General features: G+C 44.2%; 1 protein-coding gene across 1 annotated transcript in view; it reads left to right on the top strand.

The window, feature by feature from the left end:
* Window positions 1–27366, top strand: part of LOC115087851 (hormonally up-regulated neu tumor-associated kinase homolog A-like) — a 69412-nt gene that overhangs the window by 17665 nt on the left and 24381 nt on the right. The window contains exons 4-5 of the mRNA XM_029595491.1: window positions 9753–9891; window positions 10150–10277. Of these exons, the coding sequence (XP_029451351.1) occupies window positions 9753–9891; window positions 10150–10277 (267 nt within the window). The remainder of the gene's footprint in view (window positions 1–9752; window positions 9892–10149; window positions 10278–27366) is intronic.

Raw genomic sequence — 27366 nt, 5'->3', positions numbered from 1 at the left:
AAAGGACTTTTTCTCATTCTGTGCATTTGGAAATAATTTTTTATTTTACAATGGCCATTTTGTTCAGATCTGGTACAAATTTGGACTGGTGAAAGTAAGGTGAGAAGGTTAATTAAATAGCAGAGTTTATAAAAACATAGAAATGTGATGGCATAAAATGACTATAAGGTCTCTCTAGTCTGCCCATCTTATAAGCAGATGATGGGGCCCATGCTTGGTGTGCATATTAAAGACATTTAGTTTACCTGCTGCATAATGTGTTACGCACTAAAGCCCTAGAGCTCCCACTAAACAGGCACGAGGAGACGCTAATGGGTAGGCACTAACATGAGTTCAAACCTGCACATAAATGCAGGGGTGTCATATGGAAAAAGTCATTAAGCAGGCATGTGGTAAATATCATTGCACAGTCTGCAGCACACGTTACTTAGAATGTGTCCAATAGGGATGTGAATCGTTTTTTGACGATTTAAAATATCGTCCGATATATTTTAAATCGTCAAAAATCGTTAGGGCCACGATACAATACCAATTCCCCCGATTTATCGTTAAAAAATCATAAATCGGGGGAAGGGGGAGGGCAGGAAAACCGGCACACTAAAACCCCCTAAAACCCACCCCCGACCCTTTAAATTAAATCCCCCACCCTCCCGAACCCCCCCCCCCCCAAATGCTTTAAATAACCTGGGGATCCAGCGGTGGTCCAGAACGGCGGCGGTCCGGAACGGCCCCCTCAATTGAATCCTGTTGTCTTCAGCCGGCGCCATTTTGCAAAATGGCCGTCGCAAAATGGCGGCGGCCATAGACAAAAACGATTCGACGCAGGAGGTCGTTCCGGACCCCCGCTGGACTTTTGGCAAGTCTTGTGGGGGTCAGGAGGCCCCCCCAAGCTGGCCAAAAGTTCCTGGGAGTCCAGCGGGGTTCAGGAAGCGATTTCTTGCCGCGAATCATTTTCCGTACGGAAAATGGCGCCGGCAGGAGATCGACTGCAGGAGGTCATTCAGCGGCGGTCCGGAACCCCCGCTGAATGATCTCCTGCAGTCGATCTCCTGCCGGCGCCATTTTCCGTACGGAAAACGATTCGCGGCAAGAAATCGCTTCCTGAACCCCGCTGGACTCCCAGGAACTTTTGGCCAGCTTGGGGGGGCCTCCTGACCCCCACAAGACTTGCCAAAAGTCCAGCGGGGGTCCGGAACGACCTCCTGCATCGAATCATTTTTGTCTATGGCCGCCGCCATTTTGCGGCGGCCATTTTGCAAAAATGGCGCCGGCTGAAGACAACAGGATTCAATTGAGGGGGCCGTTCCGGACTGCCGCCGTTCTGGACCACCGCTGGATCCCCAGGTTATTTAAAGCATTTGGGGGGGGGTTCGGGAGGGTGGGGGATTTAATTTAAAGGGTCGGGGGTGGGTTTTAGGGGGTTTTAGTGTGTCGGCTCACGATTTTAACGATTTTCACGATAGTTTACACACCCAAACGGCAACAATACGATTCCCTCCCCCTCCCAGCCGAAATCGATCGTTAAGACGATCGAGGACACGATTCACAAACATGGCCACAAGACCACCATACTAACATTTACAATGAGGTGGAGGCCCTACCTTTGAGGTCTCCCCCCAACATACAGTGCCCAAACTCCCCAACAGCAACATCAAGGGGCTGTGTTGCACCAATCAGACACCCAACACAAGTAACAATGACCTTGTTGTCCTCAATCACCTTGATACATGTAACAATGGCCTCAATTTCCTCTCCCAGCTCATCCTCCTCTCCAACACAAGTAACCAAAGTTACAGTGTCATTCATCCCCATCCTCCAACCCCTTCAAGATATTGGGGCTTGTGTGCACTCTTCCCTGCCTACCCTTTCTGAGGAAGCTAAAGGATGATGGGGGTAGGAGAGAGCATGACTACTGCCTGCTTCATCTAAGACAACTACTGAAATGCTGCCAGCGGATCTGTTGCAATCTTTTTTCCTGCACACATGCCAGTGGCAAGAGAATGTTAGAGGTCAGCCATTTCGTAAGTTGGCAGAATGTGGCAGGATGAGTCATGCCATCTCCTACCCCGCTGACCTTTTGGTTCATCAGAGGGGGATAGACAGGTGAGGACAGGATGAAAGGAGGAGAAAGGGCCAATGGGGAATTTGATATGGAGGCCCTTTGATCATCGATTGGTTAGTGGTTGGAGGGCCTTTTTTACTTGCGTCAATGGAGTGATCAGGAGGCTACTGAAGCCATTGTTACTGGTATCAGAGGGAAAATGTAATACCTCATGTTATAGTCCTTTCACTTTGGGCCAGTTAACAGAGGAGACTTCAAGATGCAGCTAGCAAGCATGCCACACTTTATGGGATCACATGCATGTCATTTTTGCATACTCACTATAGAGGCAACATTTTAGTGTGCATGCAAAAATATCGATAACATTACCCATTAAGGGCCATTGTAGTGTGCATGCTAAAACCTTCAGCACATGTAACTGAAAACTCTTTTAGTGATGGTTTTACTTTATTTATGCCTTTTCATTGCAGCTCATGGTCAGTTATATCCTGGTCTTCCCTGTCCCTAGAGGGCTCACACTCTAGGTTTATAGAAGTAATTTGCTCAGGATCAAAAACAGAATCAGTGGGATTTGAAGCTTGCCTTTCCTGGTTCTCAGGCTGCTGCTCTAATCACTAGGCTACTCTTCAGTACATAGGGGCCGATATCTGGTAATGATGAGTGAGGAAAGTAATATCTCTGTTAAGTCTATTTATATTTGTTTCAAAGTGTTTTATTATTTTAATTTCAAAAGTCTTACATTCCTGGATAGTTTTGAAGCTTCCTTTTAGTATTCTGATCAGGAGGCCATTGATGCAAAGGCCTGGCCTTACAAAATGTTTTCGCAAAAGTGTATCACTTTGTTCTTCTCTATGATGTATTATTCTCATCTTTAATTTTTTGCTACTATTTTTGCCCTGGTTTTTCCAGCATCGTAGGATTTGAGCATGTTTTGGGATCCTCCCCTTGCCTTTGCCTCCACCTTTTACTGGGATGTGTCTCAGGGATATCAATTTTCCCCTGAGCATGTGCGCACGGTTTTTCCCTCTTGGGGTCTACCCTACAGGACTGATCACGGTCTTTCTGTTCCCCTGGTGAACTGGATTCAGGCTTTTGAGAACTGAAGAGTATGAGGAGTAGTAAGAAGAGAGGAACTTTACGAGGATTTTTTGAGATGTTTTTTTGTTGCTGTCTGGTGTGGACCAGTTCCTGACAGAAGGGCAAACTCCCATCTCTGGAAGGGCTCAGTTTTTGGGGTTCTTTATTCTTTGTGCCTAGTTGAAACAAAGGAGAAGCCCTAGAGATCTGTGAATGTAAAAAGAACTTTTTATTGGAAACAGCTTTTTTTTTGTCCCACATAGGAAGTTTTTGTGTGCTACCCCAGTTTATGATTGTTAATGAGGACAATCAACCCACCGTCTATGGGGAAGGGATAGTACAGATGGTGGAGATTGGGTCAGTTGGAGGAAGGAGAGTGGCTAGAAGTTGCACCAAGTGGCTAGAAGTTGCACCCCTGCTTTTCTTGTCATGATTTTTATTTTGCTATTTATGATTTTTGCAATACTATCTTGGATCATCTTGTTTAAGTTAAAGATTTTTTTCAGTTGGACTCCATCCTATTATTGCAAGAGTGCATCATCCTTCAAAGCAGAACAGCGACTGTGGGTACCCCTTGACCTGTATGTCCGAGCACTGGACTGCATCAGGGGCTCTGGAGGTGTAAACCTCCTCCCCGCTGACGGATGCCCAGCATCCCAGCAACTGTGTAATTTCCTTTCAGAGAGAAAACCATAGGTCCTGGGAACTGCATAGTATCCCACATTCAGCCCCCCCCCCCCCCCCCCCGATGTACCAGGGTCCTGCTATATCTGCTGCAGCAATACAGGATCCCTCTTCACATTTCCTGCACTGGGGAAAAACCATCGCTTGGGAGGGTATCAGAGGACAGAGCAGTCTGGACTCAGGATCTTTTTTTTCACATAATAAATCGTATTATTTACAGCACAACAGAAAAATAGCAGAAAAAGATCTGCTTACCTCAAAAGCTTTAAATTAAAAGTTACAGCAATCACAAATAGACAGTTTTAGTGTAGGGGCTGTTTTTTTTCCTCCTTCCCTGGGCCGTTCTGTTCCTTGCTGGGCCTCCTCTTTTATTCTGCTGCTTAGGGAAATGCCCTGTGGCCAGGATTCCCTTTTCGGCTGCACCTTAAGGTGGACCGGGCTAGATACCAGGAACCTTTCCCTTAAGGTATTCTGGGGCTATCTCTTGTACACTCCTTCACACCCTCTCCACCTCAGCTCAACCTTCTTTGGATGAGCACCTGCCTTTACCAGGAGCACCTGGTAGTTGGCAATGGCATTCCCCTTCCTGGCTCTGTGTTGCACCTTATAAGTAAATGGCTGGAAAGCCAACAACCATCTGATCATCTGACTATTTCACTCCTTGTTCTGTGTGATCCACATGAGGGGTTGGTGGTCTGTCATAGGTGTACACAGGTAGCCCAGCAGATAATAACAAAAAGTTCTAAGGCTCACATAATGGCTAAGGCCTCTTTTTTAATTGTTGAATATTGTCTCTCCCTGGGCATTAATTTTCTGCTTATGAAGGCCACCAGGTGTTCCTGACCTTTTATCTCTTGTGCCAGGACTGCTCCTACACTTGCCTCCAAGGCATTCATCTGGTCTATAAAGGGCCTGCTAAATTCTGGTTCATCAGAATTTATTCTGAGCTTAATGCCTTATTTAATGGAATTCTTCTTGTACCTCTTTTGACCAGCTGACCTTCTCTGGGGCATTTTTCTTTAATAGGTGTGTGAGGGTTTGGTCTTTTCCATAAAATTTAGTATGAACCTTCACAAAAAATCTCACCTTTCTCTTTCTCTGAAACCGGCATGCAGGTGATCTTCTCTATGTTCTATGCCTGTGGATAGATCTGTTCCTTCCCAAGGAAATATCCCAAGTATTGCACCTTTTAGCTTCCTAATAGGAATTTCTTCAGGGTTGATCATCAGTCCAGCCTTCCACAGGCTTGTGAACATTGCTTATTGTTGGATCAAGTATATTCTCCAATCACCACTATAAATGACAATGTCGACAGATAGACTGCAGTGTAGCTTGAGCTTCAAAAAGTCCAAAGGGAAGGACTGTAAACTGGAAGTGTCCTCCAGGTATAGAGAGCTGTTTTCTCTTTTGCTACCAGAGTGAGGGACACCTGCCAGTGTCCCTTTGTTTGGTCCAGCATAGATATAAATCTACGTGGGACATTTAAGCAGATATGCATCCAGCTTTGAGGCCTAATTAACCTTCCTGAAATCTATGCCGAAGCAGATACTGCCATCTGGTTTGGGAACAAGCACAATGGGTGAGGATCAGTCGTTATTATGCCAAGTTGGAACATCTCTTTCACCTCAGCCTCTACAATATGATGCCTGGCCTCTGGAGTTTGGTAGGGCAGTTGTCGAATCACCATGCCTGGTGGTGTAATAATATGTCAAGCAAGATGAGTTCTTCCTGGAACACTGGAAAAGACATCTTTATTCTGGTTTACCAACTGGTCTAAATCAACTTTTTGAGATGTGGAGAGTTGGTCCCCTAAAGGACTTGTAATGGTTCAGTGTTTGGTGAGATTTCTTGCCAAAGTCTTCTCCCTGGTCAAGACAACAGGTTGATGTAACCCACTTTTTCAGGAGGTTTATATGGAAGATCTGGACCTTCTTTCTTTTGTCCAGTTGGATTACCTTGTAATCCACAAAACCTATCTTCTCTATTACCTTATAAGGGTCTTGTTATCAGGATAGTAATTTACTTTCTGAAGATGGTAACAGTAACAGGACATGTTCTCCTGCTTGAAAGAGCCGCTGAACAGAAAACTGATTATATTCCCAGACTTTGGTAGTTTGGGCCCTTCCAGACAGGTATGCAGCTTCTCCAGCTTTCCTTAACCATTCTTGCTTCCAGATTACATAGTCAACCTAGTTTTCAGTTTCTCCTCTCAAGTTTCCTGGGTTACATTTAGGATCCCCTTGGTCTTCTGCCATATGGCAGTTCACACAGGGAGAAACTGGTTCAGCTTTGGAGAACTTCTTGGAGTGTGAACAAGGTATAGGATAACAATAAGTCCCAGTTCTTGCCATCTTCTACAATGAATTTCCTCAACATCTGCCTGAAGGATAGTGTTCAACTAGCCCATCAGTTTGTGGGTTTCAAAGGGTTTTCATTCCCAGCACGGCATAAACTTGCTTCATCACTCTAGACATGAATGGGATCCCTTTGTCGGTCAATACTTCCTTAGGAAATCCAACCTATGAGAAACCTTCTATCAAGGTCATCACTATCATTTGAGACTTCATATTCCATAAGATATCCATGATGACTAAGATATATATATTTTCACAAATTGACCTTTCCAACAGTCCTACCAGGTCCATAGCAATTCTTTCAAAAGGAATTTCTGTGACGAGCATTGGCAATGGGGAGATGCTGGCAGGTAGGGCAGGACTGACAATATTTATTTATTTATTTAAAAGTTTTTATATACCGTACAATAATAGTTCTAGTCTTACCTGTACAGGCCAGGCCAATAGAACTAAGCCAGGATTTTTCATAAGTTTTCTCTTCTCTTAAGTGGCATCCTAGGAGGTGACTGTGAGCTAGTTGCTGTACTTGGTGGCAGTAGGGCCAGGGCATCAAGAGTTGTTCAAAGGTTTCACTCTCTCGATTCCCTTTGGCTACTTGGTACTTTAAGACCTTTATCATTATGAAAATAGGAGTAGTTGTGTTACAGGCTTCAGACCCAGGAATTGGCTTCCTGGCTACTGATTGTATATGTTCATGGTCAAACAAATGACTCATCTTATTTTTGGGCATGCCTAAAGTTACCAGGGTTACCTTCCCCATCCCATATTGTGGGGACAACTAAGAGATCCTGAAGTGTTTGAGGATTCTCCTCTCCCTCATGAGCTCTATGTATAGCAGCCTCTAAGTGCTGGGAATAGCTGAGCTTCTTTTGCCAGTATTTTCATCAGGTTTTTGGTATTTTAGGGTCCCAGACATATAGGTCCAGGTCTTCTAACAGGAATACCTCAGGGAATGATGTATCATCATTGTCGGAGCTTGCCAGACCAGTTCTACACTGACTCCAGAGAGTCTCAAAGTCTGGATAATCACATCCCAGAACAATGGGGTATGGGGGCCATGGACAAGTCAACTTCTATGTTGACTTGTCTGGCTGAGGTCTTCAACAAGACCTGTCTAGTCAAGTAATTTTGCTAGTCTCCATGAATACAGGCAAGAGTCGCCATCTTCTCATAATTGATCTGTATTCTCTTGACCACCTTTCTCTGAATGAGAGATTTTATGTTCCCTAGTCTACCAGGGCATGGGAAGGTGACCCATCTAGTTCCACAAGAACCACAAAAGTTGAGAACCCAAGTGGGAAATGTCCACAAAGTTGCTAAAATGAGGGGTCATCAGGTGACATCCATAGGGGTGACATCCCCCATCCAGTGACAGTTCCAGATGAAGAGGCCTCTCTCTTTATAGATGAAGCAGAGTGGCAGGCCTGAATCCCATGACCGATGTAGGGAATCTAGCCAGTCCTACTCTGAGGCCTGTGGGGCATCTGGGGATCTGAGTAGGCTGTCTCACTAACAGTCACAGTTGGTCTGGCATCAACTGGGCCTGATGGAAGGTGTCAGTCACTTCCAGGGCAATCTCCAGGTTGAGATTTAGGTGCTGACATACCCACTATCACTTAGGCTAGTCCAACCCCCATCCAAAAACTGCTCCAAAAGGACTAGTTTGACTAAGTCAGTGCCAGTCTTCCCTTCAGGCTATAACCATTTAAAACCTATATATTTTAGCTGGTAGGAAAGGCTCTATGGACTCTCCCAAGGCTCGAGAATTCCCCACTGGAACTGTTGTCAATACACTTCTGGGTTGCACCCAGCCCTTTCAAAGATGGTGGCTTTAACCTCTGTGTAGCTGGCTCTTCATCAGGATTTGCAGCTTGAAAGGCAGCTTGAATACCAGGACTCTGGCCATCCAGCCCATTGATTGGTTTGTTCAAAATTGACCAAGAAGCAGTCTGAATCATCTCTTTGATCCATCTTAAGAATTATGGAAGACATGAGGTAGACTATCTAATAGTGGCTTGCATAGTTTATCTATTTGTGTCAAGGATGCTTGCTGTTGGTTATTTCTTTTTATTTATTTAAAGTATTTCTATGCCACCCAATAACCAAAGCTCTGAGTGACATAAAATTACATCCATAATGAAAACAAAACATAGGTGAAAGCATGTAAAATTGTATTGTGTAGCTTAGCTATGCATAATGGATGTTCTTGATTTTCTACTTGGACCAACCTGTGCTGGGAAGAATGCAGAGCCAGCATTCATAGAGCCTGAATGGAGGGAATCTCAGCCATTGCATAATGGCACTATTAAATGGTTGGACTCAGGGTGCACATATACTGAGTTCTGGAGGAAACCACGGTCACTAGCTCTTGGCAGAGGATTGTTGCTGTGATGGCTGAGCTAGATTAGAGGCAGAGAGGGTTAAATGTAGGGGGAAAACTCCATATAGTTGTGAATGAAGCAAGTCTGTGAGAAATACAGAGGGCAGAGGTAAAAGCAGGGGGGAGAGAGAGACTGCTAAGGAACAGGGGATTGGGGTGTTGTTTTAGGTATAGAAACATATACCCCAATCTACCCAGAAGGATAGAAAGCCAGAAAAGAAAACCACAGAGCCAACTTGCACAGAGTTGCAATTTGACTGTGCTGTGCTCCCAGTGAGAGGTGGAAATGTCAATCGGCATTGAATGGCGACAAGACTTTGGAATACTCTCATATAATTGATGGGAGGCAGTAGATCACCAAGCATGAGAAGCAGACAGACCCAACTAAACTTTCCAATTAATGACATAAAGGATAAGCTGTATTCTCTTACAAGTGGTCAAGATTGTATAGCTTACAGCTGGAAGATAGCCTTAGCACAGTAAGTGGAAGTAAAGGCAATAAAGAGTGATGACTAGACCAAGATAGACCATAATAACCAGGCAGATCTGGTGGGCCAAATGGTCCTTTATCTACTAACTATTACTATGATACTATGTATTAAGTTTAAGATGCTGTAGCCCAGTCAAGGCCAATTCTGACTGAGGCAGAAGCCAAAGGGAGTAGGAAGAAACTGTGGGCATACAAAATGGTTATTTGACTATAAAAAATTAAAAAAAAAACCCTTCCTATACAAGTGTTATTTGATTCCTAATATTTCTATATTTCATTTTAAATTAGTGATAGTTGCTTTCTTTGCTTCCCTTGGGACTCCCATTAACACTGGCTGGCATAGGAGAGCCTGCATTTTTTCAGATCTCAGAATCTAAGCAGGGTCAGGACTAGCGAATGCCTGGATGGATGACCACTGAGAAAGACAAGGCATTAAGGGCTGCAGAAAGCAATGGAAAATCTCTACAATATTCTGCCAAAAGAAGATCATAGGCACCATGGTAGAGCTATGATTTTCTAACTCTTAATACCCAGAAATGAGCAGAAAGAAGGTAGAAAAAAGAACAATAACTGGGACAGAAGCACAGAACAGGCGCAATCATTGATATCAATTAATATGTTCTCCCCCCCTCTCCCCCCCCCCCCCAATTAGCTAAAGACTTGAGTGGGTTGAAGGATTTTTGTTTATCTCTGTATTTCTTGCAGATTTTGGGCTGAGTAACACTCTGAAGTTTGAAAGCCTTTCTCAGGAGCTGTTAAATACCCAGTGTGGAAGTCCAGCCTATGCCGCCCCTGAACTTCTAGCACATAAAAAATATGGTCCAAAAGTGGATGTTTGGTCTATGTAAGTAGATTTGCAGCAAGATTAAACTCCAACAGGAAAAATGATGACAGTAGTAAAACTCAAAGTTAAGGTTCTGTGACGAGTACTGGAAATTAGTTTAGTACACCCAGATCTATACTGAGTCAGGCAAGGTTAGAGACTGGCCCTTCTGAAGTCAAAAGGGCATGACGATCTAAAATCTTCATCAGATAGCCTTCTGCTTTGATTCACCGGCTACAACTATTTACAGCTTTGATGTTACTATGTTTCTGTCGGCAGAGGAGTTAGCATGTTTGCTATGCTAACTGGCACATTGCCTTTTACTGTGGAGCCATTTAATATAAAGCAACTTCATCAGAAGATGGTGAATGGTGAAATCAGCCCTATTCCTCCAGATACTTCTTCAGGTAAATCATTCTTTCATTCTTCAATGGGCAATGGTTCTATTTGTTGTTTGATATGCACAGTTTCCTTCATACAACCTAAACCAGGGCTTCCTAGATCTAACCTGGAGATCTCACAGAGAGTCAGGTTTACAGAATATCCACAATGAATATACGTGAGATAGATTTGCATATGCTAGTCTCCAATCTATACAAATTTGTCTCATGCACATTCATAGTGGATATTTTGAAAACCCAGCTGGTTTTGCAGTCCCCAATACAGGTTTGGGAAGCCCTGACCTATACAATTAGTGATATAGTATAAACATTTTAGTCATTTCAGAAAACCATAATCTTGTTAACACAAGAAGATACAGTATCAAAGCATTAAACTATACATCCAATGTACTAGTAATTGATTGCTAACAACAGAAGTCAAGGAATTTCAAGATATTAAATCTTATAACTAGGAAATCGTACTTTTATCTGAAAAAAAAATGTAATGCTATTTCCAAAAAAAGTTGATATGCCCTATATATGTAAAGGTTTTTGGTGAATCCTCACCTGGAGTATTGAGTTTGGTTCTGTAGACTATATTTCAAAAAGGATAAATACAGAATGGAAGCAGTCCAGAGAAAGGCAACCAAAATGATATGGAGTCTGCACCAGAAGACTTATGAGATGAGGCTGAAAGATTTAAATATGTATTCACTGGAGGAGAGGAGAGACAAGGGTGATATGAAACAAATTTTCAGATACCTAAAAGGAATTAATGATGTATGTACAAAAATCAAACCTTTTCTGATAGAAAGGAAGCTATTAAACTAGGTGTCATAATATGAAACTCCAAGGGGGAAAACAAGAGCAATGTCAAGAAATACTTCCTCACAGAAAGGGTGGTGAATGCATGAAATGCCCTCCTGGACAAGGTGATGAAGACATGAATAGTAATGGAATTCAAAAGGGTGAGAGACAAATACAGAGCATCCCTAGTGGCTAGAGAATGGAAATGAAGAAATAGGGTAACCTCTGTTAAACCCAAAGTTTACAGTTCTTCATGGGAGTTCCTGCATGGAGCAGCAATACTTCCTTTAACAGAAGGCATGGGCTAACCTACATGGAATGGAGTTGTTATCCTAAGCAACTTGTTGCGTAGACTGGATGGATCATTTTGGTCTTTATATACTGTCATTAACTATGATACTATGGAGGTCATTTACCAGACAGATCGCACGCGATAAGAGATGTTTCGCACGCGAAAAGTCCCTTATCACGTGCGATACCAAGATGGGGGCGGAGTCGGCCCCGGAAGAGGAGGAGTCAGGGCATCACCGGGGATGACTCCATAAAGACGCCGCGGATGATGAAAAGGTAAGGGCCTTTTCGTGTCCTATTTCACGCCCAATAGCTACACCTTCTATGGTGGCGCTATTAGGTGTGAAACTGGCGGTGCGATCGCTGCCAGCTAGCGCAGGACCGCCCCCCATTTCGGCTCCCCGCCCCTCATTACCTAAAGTATCGCAGGCCTGCAATACTTTAGAAAATGAGGCCCTATGTTAGCCAGCTAAGATTAGCCAGATAAGTCTGATTGTGGTGAAGAACACGTCTAAAATTACCTGGCAAACTTTCTTGGGTATATTCAGTAGGGCAGTGATTTTCAACCTTTTTTGAGCCGCGGCACACTTTTTACACTTAAAAAATCCCGGGGCACACCACCAACCAAAATGGCACAAAATGACACTAAAACAGTACATATTATACATATGTTTAAAAATATAGATTCTAAATGTATCTATACTCATTCAGTGTGAAACCTGGGCCTGTTTCGATGAACACAAAAGGGATATCCTGGCAGGAATGGTGGAAAGACACACACGAAGCTCTTCCTCAACAGTTCTCAGTCTCTCCCTGTTTTTAGTTTTTATGGCAGTCAAGCTTGAGAAGCCCAGCTCACATAGATATGTGGTTGAAAATGGGAGCAATGTCAAAATAGCTTTGTTGGCCAGAATGGGGAACTCCTTGGCAACAGATAACCAAAAACTGTCTAAAGGAAGATCAGCAAACTTTAGCTTTAAACCGCGATCTTGCTTCAGTTCAATGAGTTCCTCTTGCTCCTTTAAAGTCATGTCCTTTCCAGCAACGGATAATGAACTGTATGGGTCCCTAACCCAGTCAAGGCATTCTGTGAAGGCTGAAGAGAAATAAAACGACAATTTCTCCTCAAGAGTTTTCAAATGTCTGCCAATCACCTCGCACATTGCAGCAGTGTTGCCATCATGCAGTTTCTCGGTGAGCGGGAACATCTGAAGGTTGCCACCCTGAACATGTTGTTGCCAGAGCTGCACCTTTAAACGGAATCCGTTCATTTTATCAGTGCTTGTAAGCAGGTTTTCATTTCGGCCTTGCATCTGTGTGTTCAGTTCATTCAGATATTGAAATATATCAGCCAGGTATGCCAGCTTTGTACACCACTCATCACTTGCAAGCAGCTTTGAAAAATCGGACCTCTCGTTTGTCAGAAATATTTTAAGTTCCTCTCGCAACTCATACACACAGGCCAGCACTTTGCCGCGTGACAGCCACCGGACCTCCGTGTGGAGCAATAAGATTTTATGTTCCGCTTCCATTTCTGTACACAAAGACGCAAATAAGCGACATCGCAAAGGTCGCATCTTCACAAAGTTCACTATGCGCACAACATCATCCAACACAGGAACTAGATCTGCTGGTAAGGTCTTTGCAACGAGGGCCTCACGGTGCAAGAAACAGTGGGTAACAAGAACATCTGGGTTTCTTTCTTTAACCCTACTTACAAAGCCTTTGATGCGCCCGACCATGGCTGCGGCTCCATCAGTGCAGACACCTGTGCAGTTTTCCCATGTAAGCCCACTTTTATCAAGATATTCCGATGTGACCTGGAATATTACCTCTCCTGTTGATTTTTCTGGCAGTGCCTTGCAAAATAGGAAGTTTTCTCTAATGGCTTCTCCATCCACAAAACGCACATTGGCCAACAGCTGACAATGTCCACTGATATCCGTCGACTCATCAAGTTGCAAGGCAAATTTCTTACTGATGCGCACCTTTTCCAAAACAACTGTTTCAATGTCAGCAGACATGTCATCAATCCGTCTGGAAATTGTGTTATCAGAGAGAGGCACTTTAGCTATCTCTTTGGCTGCGTCAGGGCCAAGCATCTCATTTACAATAGCTTTACAAGCTGGTAGTATTAATGTTTCTGCCACAGTGTGAGACTTTTTTGATTTAGCTATGAGTTCAGCAACAAGGTAGCTAGCTTTGAGGGCTCTCTCATTTACCTGTGTGCTTTTTCTCAAAAAAGTTGCTTCTTTCTCATTGTTTGTACGTAAGCGTACAAAATACTCCATCGGCTTGTTTTGAACGGAAGAGTGTTTCGTTTGGAGATGGCGTTTAAGCTTGCTTGGCACCATGGCGCTATTGGATAGCTTCTCACCACACACCAAGCACAGTGGTGTTGGTGCTGTCGCATCCCCAGTGAAAGTAAATCCAAATGAAAGATAGCTTTCACTGTATTGCCTTGAGCTCACCGTCTTGTCTTTTTTCTTTTGTCGACCTCTGATACTAGGGCCTTCATCTAGGTCAGAATTGTGTCCAGGGTCCTGTTCGGCATTTGCCTTTTCCATTCTCAAATACTTCTCCATCACTGCTGAGATAGTGTGCGCAGCCACACACTAAAATAGAAGAGTATTACATTATCTGCCACACTTAAAGGACCTCTGCCAAGCATATACTGCAATATAAAGGGGTACAATGAGAAATACTATGGTCATGAGGCCAGAGTACAAGTACCAGCTCGGTGATGTCATTAAGTCGCGCGAGCGTTCAAAGCTCGCGCATGTGTTATTGTACACGGCTCCTACACTGTAGGATGCGTGACTGCGCATCGTAGGGGAACAAAACACAGGGGGCACTATAGTTTGGGGAACTTTCCCCGCGGCACACCCGACCATGTGTCGCGGCACACTAGTGTACCGCGGCACACTGGTTGAAAATCACTGCAGTAGGGAACACATCTCTCTGAATAATATCTTAGCTAAAGTTACCCAAGTAACTATTTAACTATTTACCCAAGTTAAATTTAACCAAGTAACTAGCCACTCGCTGCATCACTGAATATTTACTTCCTTATATATAATGTATTGCCAAATTCAAGTCAAACCTACAAGCAAGCACTAGTGTGCAATCCACCGCCAACTAATTGGCAGCACGTTTTCAGCTCCTCTGCCAATATAGAGCTAGTGCATGGGCTGTTCAATTCAGTTAAGTACTCCACAGACCCAAAAATAATAATAATGCATAGTGGATTACATATACTGTATTAGAAAAACATGTGGAAAAATGTAGCATTCAGATAAGACAAACCACATCATGTGATAATGCAGCAAAATATGCTTCTCAACACATTTAGATATTGTTTTGACTCCTCACTAGGGATGTGCATTGGGTGCCTGATCGTTTGCACTTTCGGGTTCATGTGGCCACAGGAAAATCTCGTTTTCCTACGGATCGGCATTTTTTTTTTAGTAAAAAATCATTTTTCGGCTTAATGCGCGCTAACGGGATATAACGGGAGTTAGCGCGCACTATCGTGAAAAACAATTTTCACGAAAATTCAGGGGAAAAGTGTTCATTTCTCGTTTTACCGATATATAATGAATTAAGAAATATCATACGGTATTTCTATTCATTATAAAAATGATTCACATCCCTACTCCTCACTATCTCTCAAATCTATGCAACCAACAATAGAACGATTTTATTAGTCTAATCGTCATCAATCAAAATGATAATCATTCCAAAACAGAACTGTATTTATTTATTTACTTACTTACTATCACTTATATACCACAAAAAGATAGTACATCAATGCGGTTTACAAACTTAAAATACATCCATAAAATCTAAAACAATAAAAAACAAAATAAAAAGACAAACATTTCAAATTGCCATTCTGAGATCAACTATTCAATCATGCCCAAGAGTCACATCTATTCGCTACATCTGCCTAAGATGCTATTGTCCCAAAATATCTCTGGAAGAGCCAGGTCTTTAAGTTTTTCTTGAACTTAGGAATCGATAGTTCACCTCTCAGTGATTCTAGCATATTATTCCATAGAGCAGGAATACCTATGTAGAAAGTTGATCTCTGTCCTCGCCTATGTGTGCTGTTTTTATTGATTGAATTTCCAACAACCCTTTTTTCTGTGATCGTAATGTTCGCGAGGGGGATATACATTCTCAAGGATGCATCAAGCCATGGAATATTTGCCTGATTAATTAATTTATGAATGAGCATAAGAATTTTATACTTAGTTCTTAAAGATATAGGCAACCAATGTAATTTCATAAGGACCGGAGTACTATGATCAAATCTTGTTTTTCCAGATAGTAAACGGGCTGCTGAATTTTGTAAGAGCTGCAATTGGTGTGTTGTTGAATCAGGAAGGCCAAGCAAAAGGGAATTTCATTAATTTAAATATGCCAGAACCAAAGATTGCGCAATGAGCTTAAAGACTGGGAGTTCTAACAGGGGTTTCAATCTCTTCAACCTATGGATTTAAAAAAATCCGGTTCAAATCACTTGTTTAATATGAGCAGACATTGAGAGCCTAGAGTTTAGGATGATTCCAAGATTTCTTACTACTGATATAATCTTAATTGTATGACCTTTTAAGAGAAACTCAAACTTTGCAGGATCATCTCTAGTTCTAGATAGAAACAATGGGGTAGATTTTACAAATTTACGCACTTGTGTACTTTTGTTCATGCACCAGGTGCAAACAAGAGTACGCAGGATTTTAATAGATACGTGCGTAGCTGCACGTATCTGTTAGAATCCAGGATCGGCGCGCACAAGGCTGAGCAAAATCGGCAGCCTGCACGCGCCAAGTCACGCAGCCAGCCTCCATTCCCTCCGAGGCCGCTCTAAAATCGGAGCGGCCTCGGAGGGAGCTTTCCTTCCACCTCCCCCATCTTCCTCTCCCTTCCCCTACCTAACCCACCCCCCAGCCCTATCTAAACCCCCCCTACCTTTATTCCAGAAGTTATGCCTGCTCGAGGCAGGCGTAACGCACGCGCGTGAGCGGGCCGGCTGTCGGTGTGCCATGTTCCGGTCCGGGGGCTGGTCTGGAGGTCGCGGCCATGCCCCCTGGAATGCCCCTGGGCTGGAACCACGCCTGCAGCCCCGCCCCCAGAATGCCCCCGTGTGACACGCCGCCGCAACACACCCCCCCGACATGCCCCGGACACCCCCCCCAGGAAAGCCCTGGGACTTACGCGCGCCGCTGAGCCTATGCAAGATAGGCTCGGCACGCGCAGGGGGGGTTTGGGGTAGGTTTTCGGGGGTTACACGCGTAACCTACATGCGTAACCCTTTGAAAATCTACCCCAATATCTCTAATTTGGAAAGATTCAAAACCAAACGGTTATAAGACATCTAGCATTGAATTGCTTCCAAATAGATTTTCAAATAGTCCATTGCAGAGGCAATTGTACCCTTTATGGGAACCAAAAATTGAAAATCTTCTGCATACATGAAAAAAGTCCCAGACCCACCAAATAGAATTAGATATATATTAAATAAGGATGCCATAAGGGCAGAGCCTTGAGGAACCCCAGTCAGAACTTTGATCCAGCTCGATGAGTGGTTCCCAATAGTAATTTGCTGGAATCTATCATTAAGATAAGAAGCAAACCATTTTAATGGATAACCACCTATGCCAAGTAGGGATGTGAATCGTTTTAGGACGATTAAAATTATCGTCCGATAATTTTAATATCGTCTTAAACCGTTATGGAACACAATACAATAGAGATTCTAACGATTTATCGTTATAAATCGTTAGAATCATGAGCCGGCACACTAAAACCCCCTAAAACCCACCCCCGACCCTTTAAATTAAATCCCCCACCCTCCCGAACCCCCCCCCAAATGACTTAAATAACCTGCGGGTCCAGCGGCGGTCCGGAACGGCAGCGGTCCGGAACGGGCTCCTGCTCCTGAATCTTGTTGTCTTCAACCGGCGCCATTTTCCAAAATGGCACCAAAAAATGGCGGCGGCCATAGACGAACACAATTGGACGGCAGGAGGTCCTTCCGGACCCCCGCTGGACTTTTGGCAAGTCTCGTGGGGGTCAGGAGGCCCCCCACAAGCTGGCCAAAAGTTCCTGGAGGTCCAGCGGGGGTCAGGGAGCGATTTCCCGCCGCGAATCGTTTTCGTACGGAAAATGGCGCCGGCAGGAGATCGACTGCAGGAGGTTGTTCAGCGAGGCGCCGGAACCCTCGCTGAACGACCTCCTGCAGTCGATCTCCTGCCGGCGCCATTTTCCGTACGAAAACGATTCGCGGCGGGAAATCGCTCCCTGACCCCCGCTGGACCTCCAGGAACTTTTGGCCAGCTTGTGGGGGGCCTCCTGACCCCCACGAGACTTGCCAAAAGTCCAGCGGGGGTCCGGAAGGACCTCCTGCCGTCCAATCGTGTTCGTCTATGGCCGCCGCCATTTTTCGGCGCCATTTTGGAAAATGGCGCCGGCTGAAGACAACAAGATTCAGGAGCAGGAGCCCGTTCCGGACCGCTGCCGTTCCAGACCGCCGCTGGACCCGCAGGTTATTTAAGTCATTTGGGGGGGGGTTCGGGAGGGTGGGGGATTTAATTTAAAGGGTCGGGGGGGGGGTTAGGGGGTTTTAATGTGCTGGTTTTGCGATTTTTAGATTTTTAGATTTTTCACGATTTTTCACGATATTTTACCCCCCCAAATGGCAACAATACGATTCCCTCCCCCTCCCAGCCGAAATCGATCGTTAAGACGATCGAGGACACGATTCACATCCCTAATGCCAAGTACTTTTAAACGGTCGATTAGAATATTATGATCTGGAGGAGCAGGAGACAAGGAGGAGAGAGAAACAGCTTGTGGGAGAGTTGGAGACGCCAGAGGTGTTTAAAGTTACCTGAAAAGAATTGTTTCCCTCTTCGGTGAGGGTAAGGAACCCCGGAGCCCCGCCGAATTGAAAAAATGACTGGCTGACGTCATCCACCGGGGACTATAAGAACGCCCCGCCCACAGCTGATTTCGAGGAGCAGGAGACAAGGAGGAGAGAGAAACAGCTTGTGGGAGAGTTGGAGACGCCAGAGGTGTTTAAAGTTACCTGAAAAGAATTGTTTCCCTCTTCGGTGAGGGTAAGGAACCCCGGAGCCCCGCCGAATTGAAAAAATGACTGGCTGACGTCATCCACCGGGGACTATAAGAACGCCCCGCCCACGGCGCGTAGTCGACGTCGGTGCGCGTCGCCCAAGCCGCGCGCGCCTAAGGGGCGTGCGGCTTTGACTGAGAATTGATTGAAAACTTCATATTAAGTGAGTAAACAAGTTTCCTATTTTCGATTTTCATATTATTCTACTCTCCTATACGTTCCTGCTCCTCCATCTTGAAGCAGTATCCATTCGAAATATCACTGAAGGAACTGAAAGACTCTCTAATTTTAATATTACCTATTTGCAATTTAATCCCTCATACCGAGAGGAAAGGGAGGTTAAGGGAGATGGCGGTAGCAACCCCCTTGACAACCCCAACTCAAGGGAAAATAGAGAGGTTTTTCAAAATTGCTTCAGAGCAAACTCCCGAGGGAAGCGCTGCAAGTCACACAGAGGAGCCTGGTAGTGACATGCTTGCTTCACCAATATCTCTCAGTCCGGGAGCACCGATAACTCCATCGCCCCCCTGTCAGGAAGTACAACATTTAAACATAACATCTGCTAGTACTCCAATTCGGATATCGGAAGAACTTTCTAGTATGTCCAAATTGGAAAAAGAAAAGTTTTCAACGCAGGGAGTGTTGAATGGTTCTCCCAGTGCACACTTAGGTGTGCTTGAAACTGGGATGAAAGACTCTGCTATATTATTCCCTATGACGAAAATAGAAAAACCGAATGTCATAACATTGGATACTGTTTGGACAGCAATTATGTCTTTAGAAAGTGCAATAACTAAATTGACAACTATAACGCTGCAGATGAATAATAGAGTTGCAATAAATGAGGGGTCTATAAAGAAACATGAAGAAAAATTACTAGAGATAGATCAAAAAGTAACTCAAATACAAAAAGTACAAGCTAATTTAATTCAGGAGGATAAGGCCCAAAACAGAAATTTAGAAAGATTAGAAAATGAAGCAAGGTATTTAAACCTAAGGGTAAACAATTTTCCTTTAATTAGGTTTTCCTCATTACAGGATCAGTTTAAAAAATATATGATAGATGTGTTACAAATACCAAGAGAAGCTTCTCCTCCAATTTCTAAAATATACTATTTGAAGTCAATTAACCTATTGGAGGAACAAGCATCTCTCTTAGATGTTTCGCATGTATTAGAGTCATCAAATGATGAGCCTGTAGAGAAAAAAGGAACAGTCCTTGTTAAGTTTGTCTTCCCATCAGATAGGGATACAGTTTTGAGGCTGTTCCTCAGAAACAGAATGAAAAGATTTTATGATTATCAGATATGGATTTTTCCTGACCTCACTAGGGTAACTCAAGTTAGACGGAAGCAGTTTCTCGAATTGAAAACACTTGCTGATCAATTAGGAATCCAAATGCTGCTTAGGTACCCGTGTAAATGTTTAATTCGTTATGAAAATCAGAAATATGTGTATTTTGAACCCGAAGAATTAAAAGTATTTTTGGAAGCAAAAAGGTTGTTAGGGAATAATTAGAGAGTTAATTATCGGTATAAAATAGAGAAGCAATACCTCCAGTTAAGAATTGATGTAATTTTCCTTATGCTCCAGTAATTGTTATGGTTGGATATCTGCTTGATTTCCTGTTAATTAGGATAAATGTTGTCATACGATTGTAATGGTTGTAATGATACAGAAATGGTTGTATATTTTTTTTTTTTGTATAAGTAATAGCAGAAATCCGTAATGTTATTCTGACATTGTATGTCATGATATTCTATAAATTAATAAAATATAAATAAAAAAAAAAAAGAATATTATGATCTAATATGTCAAATGCGGCTGACACAACCAACAGTACTAACAGATAGTCTTGACCACCATCAAAGCCAAACAGCACAGTATCAGTAACAGATAATAATAAAATCTCAGTGCTGCTATGTTTCCTAAAACCAAATTGGTTTGGGAACAACAATGAATTATCTTCCAAGAAGTTTGATAATTGGGAAAAAATAAAATTTTCTAAAACTTTGGCAATAAATGAAAGGGATGAAATTGGCCTATAGCAATTGGGAGAGCATGGATCAAGATTCCCATTTTTAAGTAAAGGCCTGACAATCGCTTGTTTAATTGAACTTGTCAAGGAAAGATTGACAAGAGATGTTAAAAATGGAGCTATCACCATCTTTAGATGACAAACAGAGATCGGATTTAGCTAATTAGGGGCAGGATTTAATTTTGCAATGACATTTTGAACTTCAAGAACAGATATAGACACAAACTCGTTCCAGGTAGAAACAACTGAGAGAGAAGATGCTTCTGAGCGACCTTCAGTAATAGGCAGGTAATTCAATAGATGGATATTTTATCCTTAAAAAAATTGGCAAAAACCTCGCCTGAAGGTAGAACCTCAGAAATCGCATAGTTATCAGAGCTTTTTAATAATTTCTTTATGGTATTAAAAAGAAGATGGCTATCAAAACAAGTGACATGGATTTTCTTTGTAAAAAATTCCTTTTTCCTTATATTTATGGAGAGCAATCCTATAGGTCTCTAAATTCTTTCTGCACCATTTACACTGTAATCAAGCTTCTTCAGGTCAGAATTGTACCATGGTGCAGGGTTTATATAAGTTTTGGAAAACTGACAGTCTGGACAGGGGCAAGTTTATTAATAGAAACATAGAAGTGACGGCAGAAGAAGACCAAACGGCCCATCCAGTCTGCCCAGCAAGCTTTCACACCCACTTTTTTCATACTTATCTGTTTCTCTGACCGCTGAGATCAGGGCCCTTATTTGTAACTTATTAGTTCCAATTCCCTTCCACCCCCACCAATGATGCAGACAGCAGTGCTGGAGCTGCATCTAAGTGAAGTATCTAGCTAATTGGTTTGGGGTACTAACTGCCGTAATAAGCAAGCTACTCCCATGCTTGTTTACCCTGCCTGTGCAATTCAGTCCTTGTTGGTTGTCTGAATATAAATCCTCTTTACTTCATTCTCCCCACCGTTGAAGCAGAGGGCTGCGCTGGATATGTATTCCAAGTGAAGTATCATGCTTAATTGATTCGGGGTAGTAACCGCCGTAACAAGCAAGCTACACCCATGCTTATTTGTTTACTCAGACTATGTAATTCATTCCTTGTTGGTTGTTGTCTGAATATAAATCTTTTCTTCATTCTCCCTGCCGTTGAAGCAGAGAGCTATGCTGGATATGTATTCCAAGTGAAGTATCAGGCTTATTTGGTTTGGGGTAGTAACCGCTGTAACAAGCAAGCTACTCCCCTGCTTTATTGTGGATGTAAATTCTTTTTTCCACATTTCCTCTTGCACTTGAAGCATAGAGCAATGTTGGAGTCGCATTAACTGTGTGTATGTTTATTGAATAAGGATATTAATCTCCAGGTAGTAGCCATCATTCCCGCAAGCAAGCCACCCCCGTGCCTCTTCTCTTCATTCACATCCTCTAGACTTTATGGATCCACAGTGTTTATCCCACTCCCTTTTGAAATCCTTCACAGTTTTGGTCTTCACCACTTCCTCTGGAAGGGCGTTCCAGGCATCCACCACCCTCTCCATGAAGAAATACTTCCTGACATTGGTTCTGAGTCTTCCTCCCTGGAGCTTCAAATCGTGACTCCTGGTTCTGCTGATTTTTTTCCGAAGGAAAAAGTTTGTCGTTGTCTTTGGATCATTAAAACCTTTCAAGTATCTGAAAGTCTGTATCATATCATCTCTGCTCCTCCTTTCCTCCAGGGTGTACATATTTAGATTCTTCAATCTCTCCTCATAAGTCATTCGATGAAGACCCTCCACCTTTTTGGTTGCCTTTCTCTGGACTGCCTCCATCCTGTCTCTGTCCTTTCGGAGATACGGTCTCCAGAACTGAACGCAGTACTCCAGGTGAGGCCTCACCAAAGACCTGTATAAGGGGATTATCACTTCCCTTTTCTTACTCGATATTCCTCTCTCTATGCAGCCCAGCATTCTTCTGGCTTTAGCTATCACCTTGTCACATTGTTTCGCCGACTTCAGATCATTAGAGACTATCACCCCAAGGTCTCTCTCCTGCTCCGTACATATCAGCCCTTCTCCCCTCATCGAATACAATTCTTTCGGATTTCCACACCCCATGTGCATGACTCTGCACTTCTTGGCACTGAATCTCAGCTGCCATATCTTCGACCACTCTTCCAGCTTCCTTAAATCCTGTCTTATTCTCTCCACTCCTTCCGGCGTGTCCACTCTGTTGCAGATCTTAGTGTCATCCGCAAAAAGACAAACCTTACCATCTATTCCTTCCGCAATGTCGCTCACAAAGATATTGAACAGGACCGGTCCCAACACCGATCCCTGCGGCACTCCACTTAACACCACTCTCTCTTCAGAATAAGTTCCATTTACCATCACACATTGTTTTCTGACCGTCAACCAGTTTACAATCCAGGCCACCACCTCGGCACTCACTCCTAAGCTTCTCATTTTATTCACCAGTCTCCTGTGTGGGACCGTATCAAAAGCCTTGCTGAAATCCAAGTAGATGACATCGAGCACTCTCCCTTGATCCAATTCCTTGGTTACCCAGTCAAAAAAGTCAATCAGATTTGTCTGATAGGATCTTCCCCTGATGAATCCATGCTGCCTCTGGTTCAGCAATTCTCCCGACTGTAGATAGTTCACTATTCTTTCTTTCAACAGTGACTACATTACTTTTCCCACCACTGAGGTGAGGCTGACCGGTCTGTAGTTACCAGCCTCTTCTCTGTTCCCACTCTTGTGAAGCGGGACCACCACCACTCTCCTCCAATCACTCGGCACCACTCCTGTTTCTAAGGATCTATTGAACAGGTCACACAGCGGTCCCACCAGCACATCTCTGAGCTCCCTCAGTATCCTGGGATGAACCTCATCAGGCCCCATGGCTTTGTCCACTTTCAGTTTCTCCAGCTCTTCCCATACATTCTCTACTGTAAATGGAGTTACATCTACTCCATTCCCCTCAATGTTGATACTATTCCATAATTCATGGCATGGTCGCAATTCTTTACCTCTAAATTTTTTCAGAGTCAATGACACCTCTCTTTTCTGTTTGAAAGCAACCTTTTAGATTTAAAGGTGACTCCGTATTAAAACTTAATTTAAAAGATATCAAACAATGATCTGACCATGGGATATTGTAGGCTTCTTTTTTGAATAAAGTAGAGGAGTTGATGTATTAGTCCATTTAAATACATAGAAATAAAGGTCAACATACAAGTTGTTAGTTATATTTTTATATTGACTAACTCAGTACATTTGTCACCAGGTCAATATAAAATGAGCTAAAGATGGTGATGTCCAAATATACCAGTAAACTATCGACTTGATTACACCATTAGTGTTTGCTTTCAAAGCTGTGAAGAGTTGTAAAATAAAAGGATCTGTGGGGGGAGGGGGAGAGGTGGAAGTAGGAACTGGAACAGGAAGGTGTTCTTTCAGTCATTACATTTTATAAAGCCTTTTTACTGTTTAGAAAATTGTAAGCATTGCCCCAGTGATAAATGCATAAGTTGGACCAAAAAGGTACCAATGATGACTCCCTCAGCAACTGCAAAGGTCAAGAACAATACTAGGATGTGCATCACAAGGAACCTAAAAAGCAACAAAAGGCACCAACAATAGTGGCATTTGCACCACAAGGCACTTAAAGAGCAAATATGGAGCAGCAATAGTGGCATGAACACATCAAGCCACAATGAGCAGCATGCCAATCTGCTGCACTGCCAGTGCAGTGTGCAGGCCAATACAGTAAAGCGCGGCCACGATTACCCCGTTTCTAACCCGCTTTGTACCCGCAATTTGGCCACGTAAGTCCAACCCGTGATTCACTATCCCTTTTAACCCATCCTTACCGCTTCTTTAAATCAATGGGTAACCCTTTCCGCCCGCGGCATGTATATGATATGTAAACAATCGGATTAGCTATTCCCTCCCATACAGTAACGTGCGCCCCGACTATCGCCTTTTTAACTTGCAGTTTAGCCGCGTCTTTAACCTACTAAATTACCGCCTACCCTTACCCCTGCGTTAGAGGGTAGACGGTAAAGTTTGCCCGTGAAATTTCACGGGCAAACTTTCCCCCAGCCCCTGCTCACCTGCCCTGGACGTGTCCATGGGTGCCGGTCTCCCGTACGGGCCCGCGCTGACAGGGACAGGGACATTGACTCACAAATGTCCCTTCATTTTCTCTTTCAGCATACTTTCTCCCGCTTTGGCTCACAACCCTTCACTTTCTCCTCCAGCATTCCTTCTTCCGCTTTGGCTCATGTTGTCCCTTCATTTTCTCTTTCAGCATTTCTTCTCCCACTTCAGCAGCTGCTCAAGCCAGCTCAAGGCACCTTCGCTGGCTTGAGCACCCAAATGGGACATACAGGCGATGCGAGCTCATCATGCCAAAAAAATTGCACCGGCAGGCAACTGGAAGATTGCCAGAGTGGCGGAGCAAGGGCCGGGAGGGGGGTGCGCGGGAAGGGGCAGGGCGGCGGCTCCCCTACCTTTCCTGCATGCAGGGCAGCTCCGGCTCACCTGCCTGCCTGCCTCCCTCCGTTCCGCCGCTCACTGCCTCCCCAGCGCCATCTTGCAGCTTGTGACGTCACCCCTGACCCTTGAGCGCCCAAACGCTGGCGAAGGTGCATGAACACACGTCCAATTTGGGCGCTCAAGCAGCGAAGGCGCATGAGTGTACACCGTGACCTGAGCGCCCGGATGGACCTCCGAGGTCACGGCGTTCGCTCATGCATCAATCAACATTGCGTTGTTGGTTGTCCGGGGTGTGCAGGACCGGTTGAGGGTCAGCTCTTGTACCTGAGTCCTTGCGTCTGCCATGTCTTGCCATGTACCCATGCTTGCACCAGCTCACCTCCCACGGTTTGGCGTGGGGCTCCTCCCTGGGTCATGCTGTGGCCCAAGGGCTCACAACCCTGTTTAGAGACGACCACGCCTCCGTGCCTTGGAGCGTGACGACCGACGGAGGTCGCGCTCATAACAATATTTCCTATTTCATCGCAAAGTAATGCACATCCCTAGTACAAGCTGATCTTTTGGAATTGTAAGCTTTTTATATCTTTGTAGTAATTGTTATTTCTACCATTACTTCTTCTGTATGATCTGATTTTATTTGTTTCATCTTCCTATTGCTCAAATAAACTCACTTTTCTAAGTACCTGGAACCGTGATGTACTGAATCAAAGTTTGTGTGTAGCTCTTTGTGTTAGGAATAAGCTCCTGGGTTCAAGCCCCCAGGTATAATCCCAGTAATTGTGTGCGTTTAAATCCCTGGGCAGGATACCAGTGTGCATGGTCTGGTGCACTGCCTGAAGGCCATGCTAATGGGTGTTCTCTTTTGATATGATGCTGCCTGCCATTGTTTACAAGATGCCCCAGTATCTATCTTTCCTGTACTGATGCACTTAGAACAGTGAATGCATTTTGCAAATTGCTGGTTCTCCTTCATTCTGAAGCATCTCCACATTTCATATGGGGCTTCTTTTCTTTCTCTAGAGGCTTGGGTGCTTCTATTGCTGGGGATGGGTTGAACGCAGACACATGTACCAGTGTGGAAACTAAAAAGTTCAGTCACACATATATACACATTAGGGATGTGAATCGTTTTTTGACGGTTTAAAATATCGTCCGATATATTTTAAAACGTCAAAAATCGTTAGAGCCGCGATACAATAACAATTCCCCCGATTTATCGTCAAAAAATCGTAAATCGGGGGAAGGGGGAGGGGAAGGGGGAGGGCGGGAAAACCGGCACACTAAAACAACCCTAAAACCGACCCCGACCCTTTAAAATAAATCCCCCACCCTTCCGAACCCCCCCAAAATGCCTTAAATTACCTGGGGTCCAGAGGAAGGGTCCCGGTGTGATCTTTCACTCTCGGACCTCCGTGCGTTGTAGAAATGGCGCGGCGCTACCTTTGACCTGTCATATGACAGGTCAAAGGTAGCGCCGGCGCCATTTTGTTTTTTGTCCCCCGACGTCAGGAGCGTAGGAGATCGCTCCCGGACCCCCGCTGGACCCCCAGGGACTTTTGGCCAGCTTGGGGGGGCCTCCTGACCCCCACAAGACTTGCCAAAAGTCCAGCGGGGGTCCAGAACGATCTCCTACCACGAATCGTTTTTCTGTACGGAAAATGGCGCCGGCCATACGGCAACACGATTCGACTGCAGGAGGTCGTTCCGGACCCCCGCTGGACTTTTGGCAAGTCTTGTGGGGGTCAGGAGGCCCCCCCAAGCTGGCCAAAAGTCCCTGGGGGTCCAGCGGGGGTCCGGGAGCGATCTCCTACGCTCCTGACGTCGGGGGACAAAAAAACAAAATGGCGCCGGCGCTACCTTTGACCTGTCATATGACAGGTCAAAGGTAGCGCCGGTGCCATTTCTACAACGCACGGAGGTCCGAGAGTGAAAGATCACACCGGGACCCTTCCTCTGGACCCCAGGTAATTTAAGGCATTTTGGGGGGGTTCGGGAGGGTGGGGGATTTATTTTAAAGGGCTGGGGTGGGTTTTAGGGATGTTTTAGTGTGCCGGTTTTCGATTTACACGATTTACACGATATTTAAAAAACCCAAACTGCGACGATCCAATTCCCTCCCCCTCCCAGCTGAAATCGATCGTTAAGACGATCGATCACACGATTCACATCTCTAATACACATATACATGCATGCATGCATACAGAGGCACTGCAGTTTTTTCTGCGCTCAGCTATTAACGCCTGCTCCAGGCAGGCGTTAATAGCTGAGCGATATATGTGCATCTGAGATGCACATTTATTTTTTTGCATTTGGAGTGAATGAGTAATATTGCATTAGGGGGTGGATTAGCGTCTATTTAACCCACGTCTGACAGCGGGTT

This window comes from Rhinatrema bivittatum, chromosome 3, assembly GCF_901001135.1.
Source record: "Rhinatrema bivittatum chromosome 3, aRhiBiv1.1, whole genome shotgun sequence".
NCBI classification, from domain to species: Eukaryota; Metazoa; Chordata; class Amphibia; order Gymnophiona; family Rhinatrematidae; genus Rhinatrema; species Rhinatrema bivittatum.
This window is presented reverse-complemented; position numbering and strand designations above follow the sequence as displayed.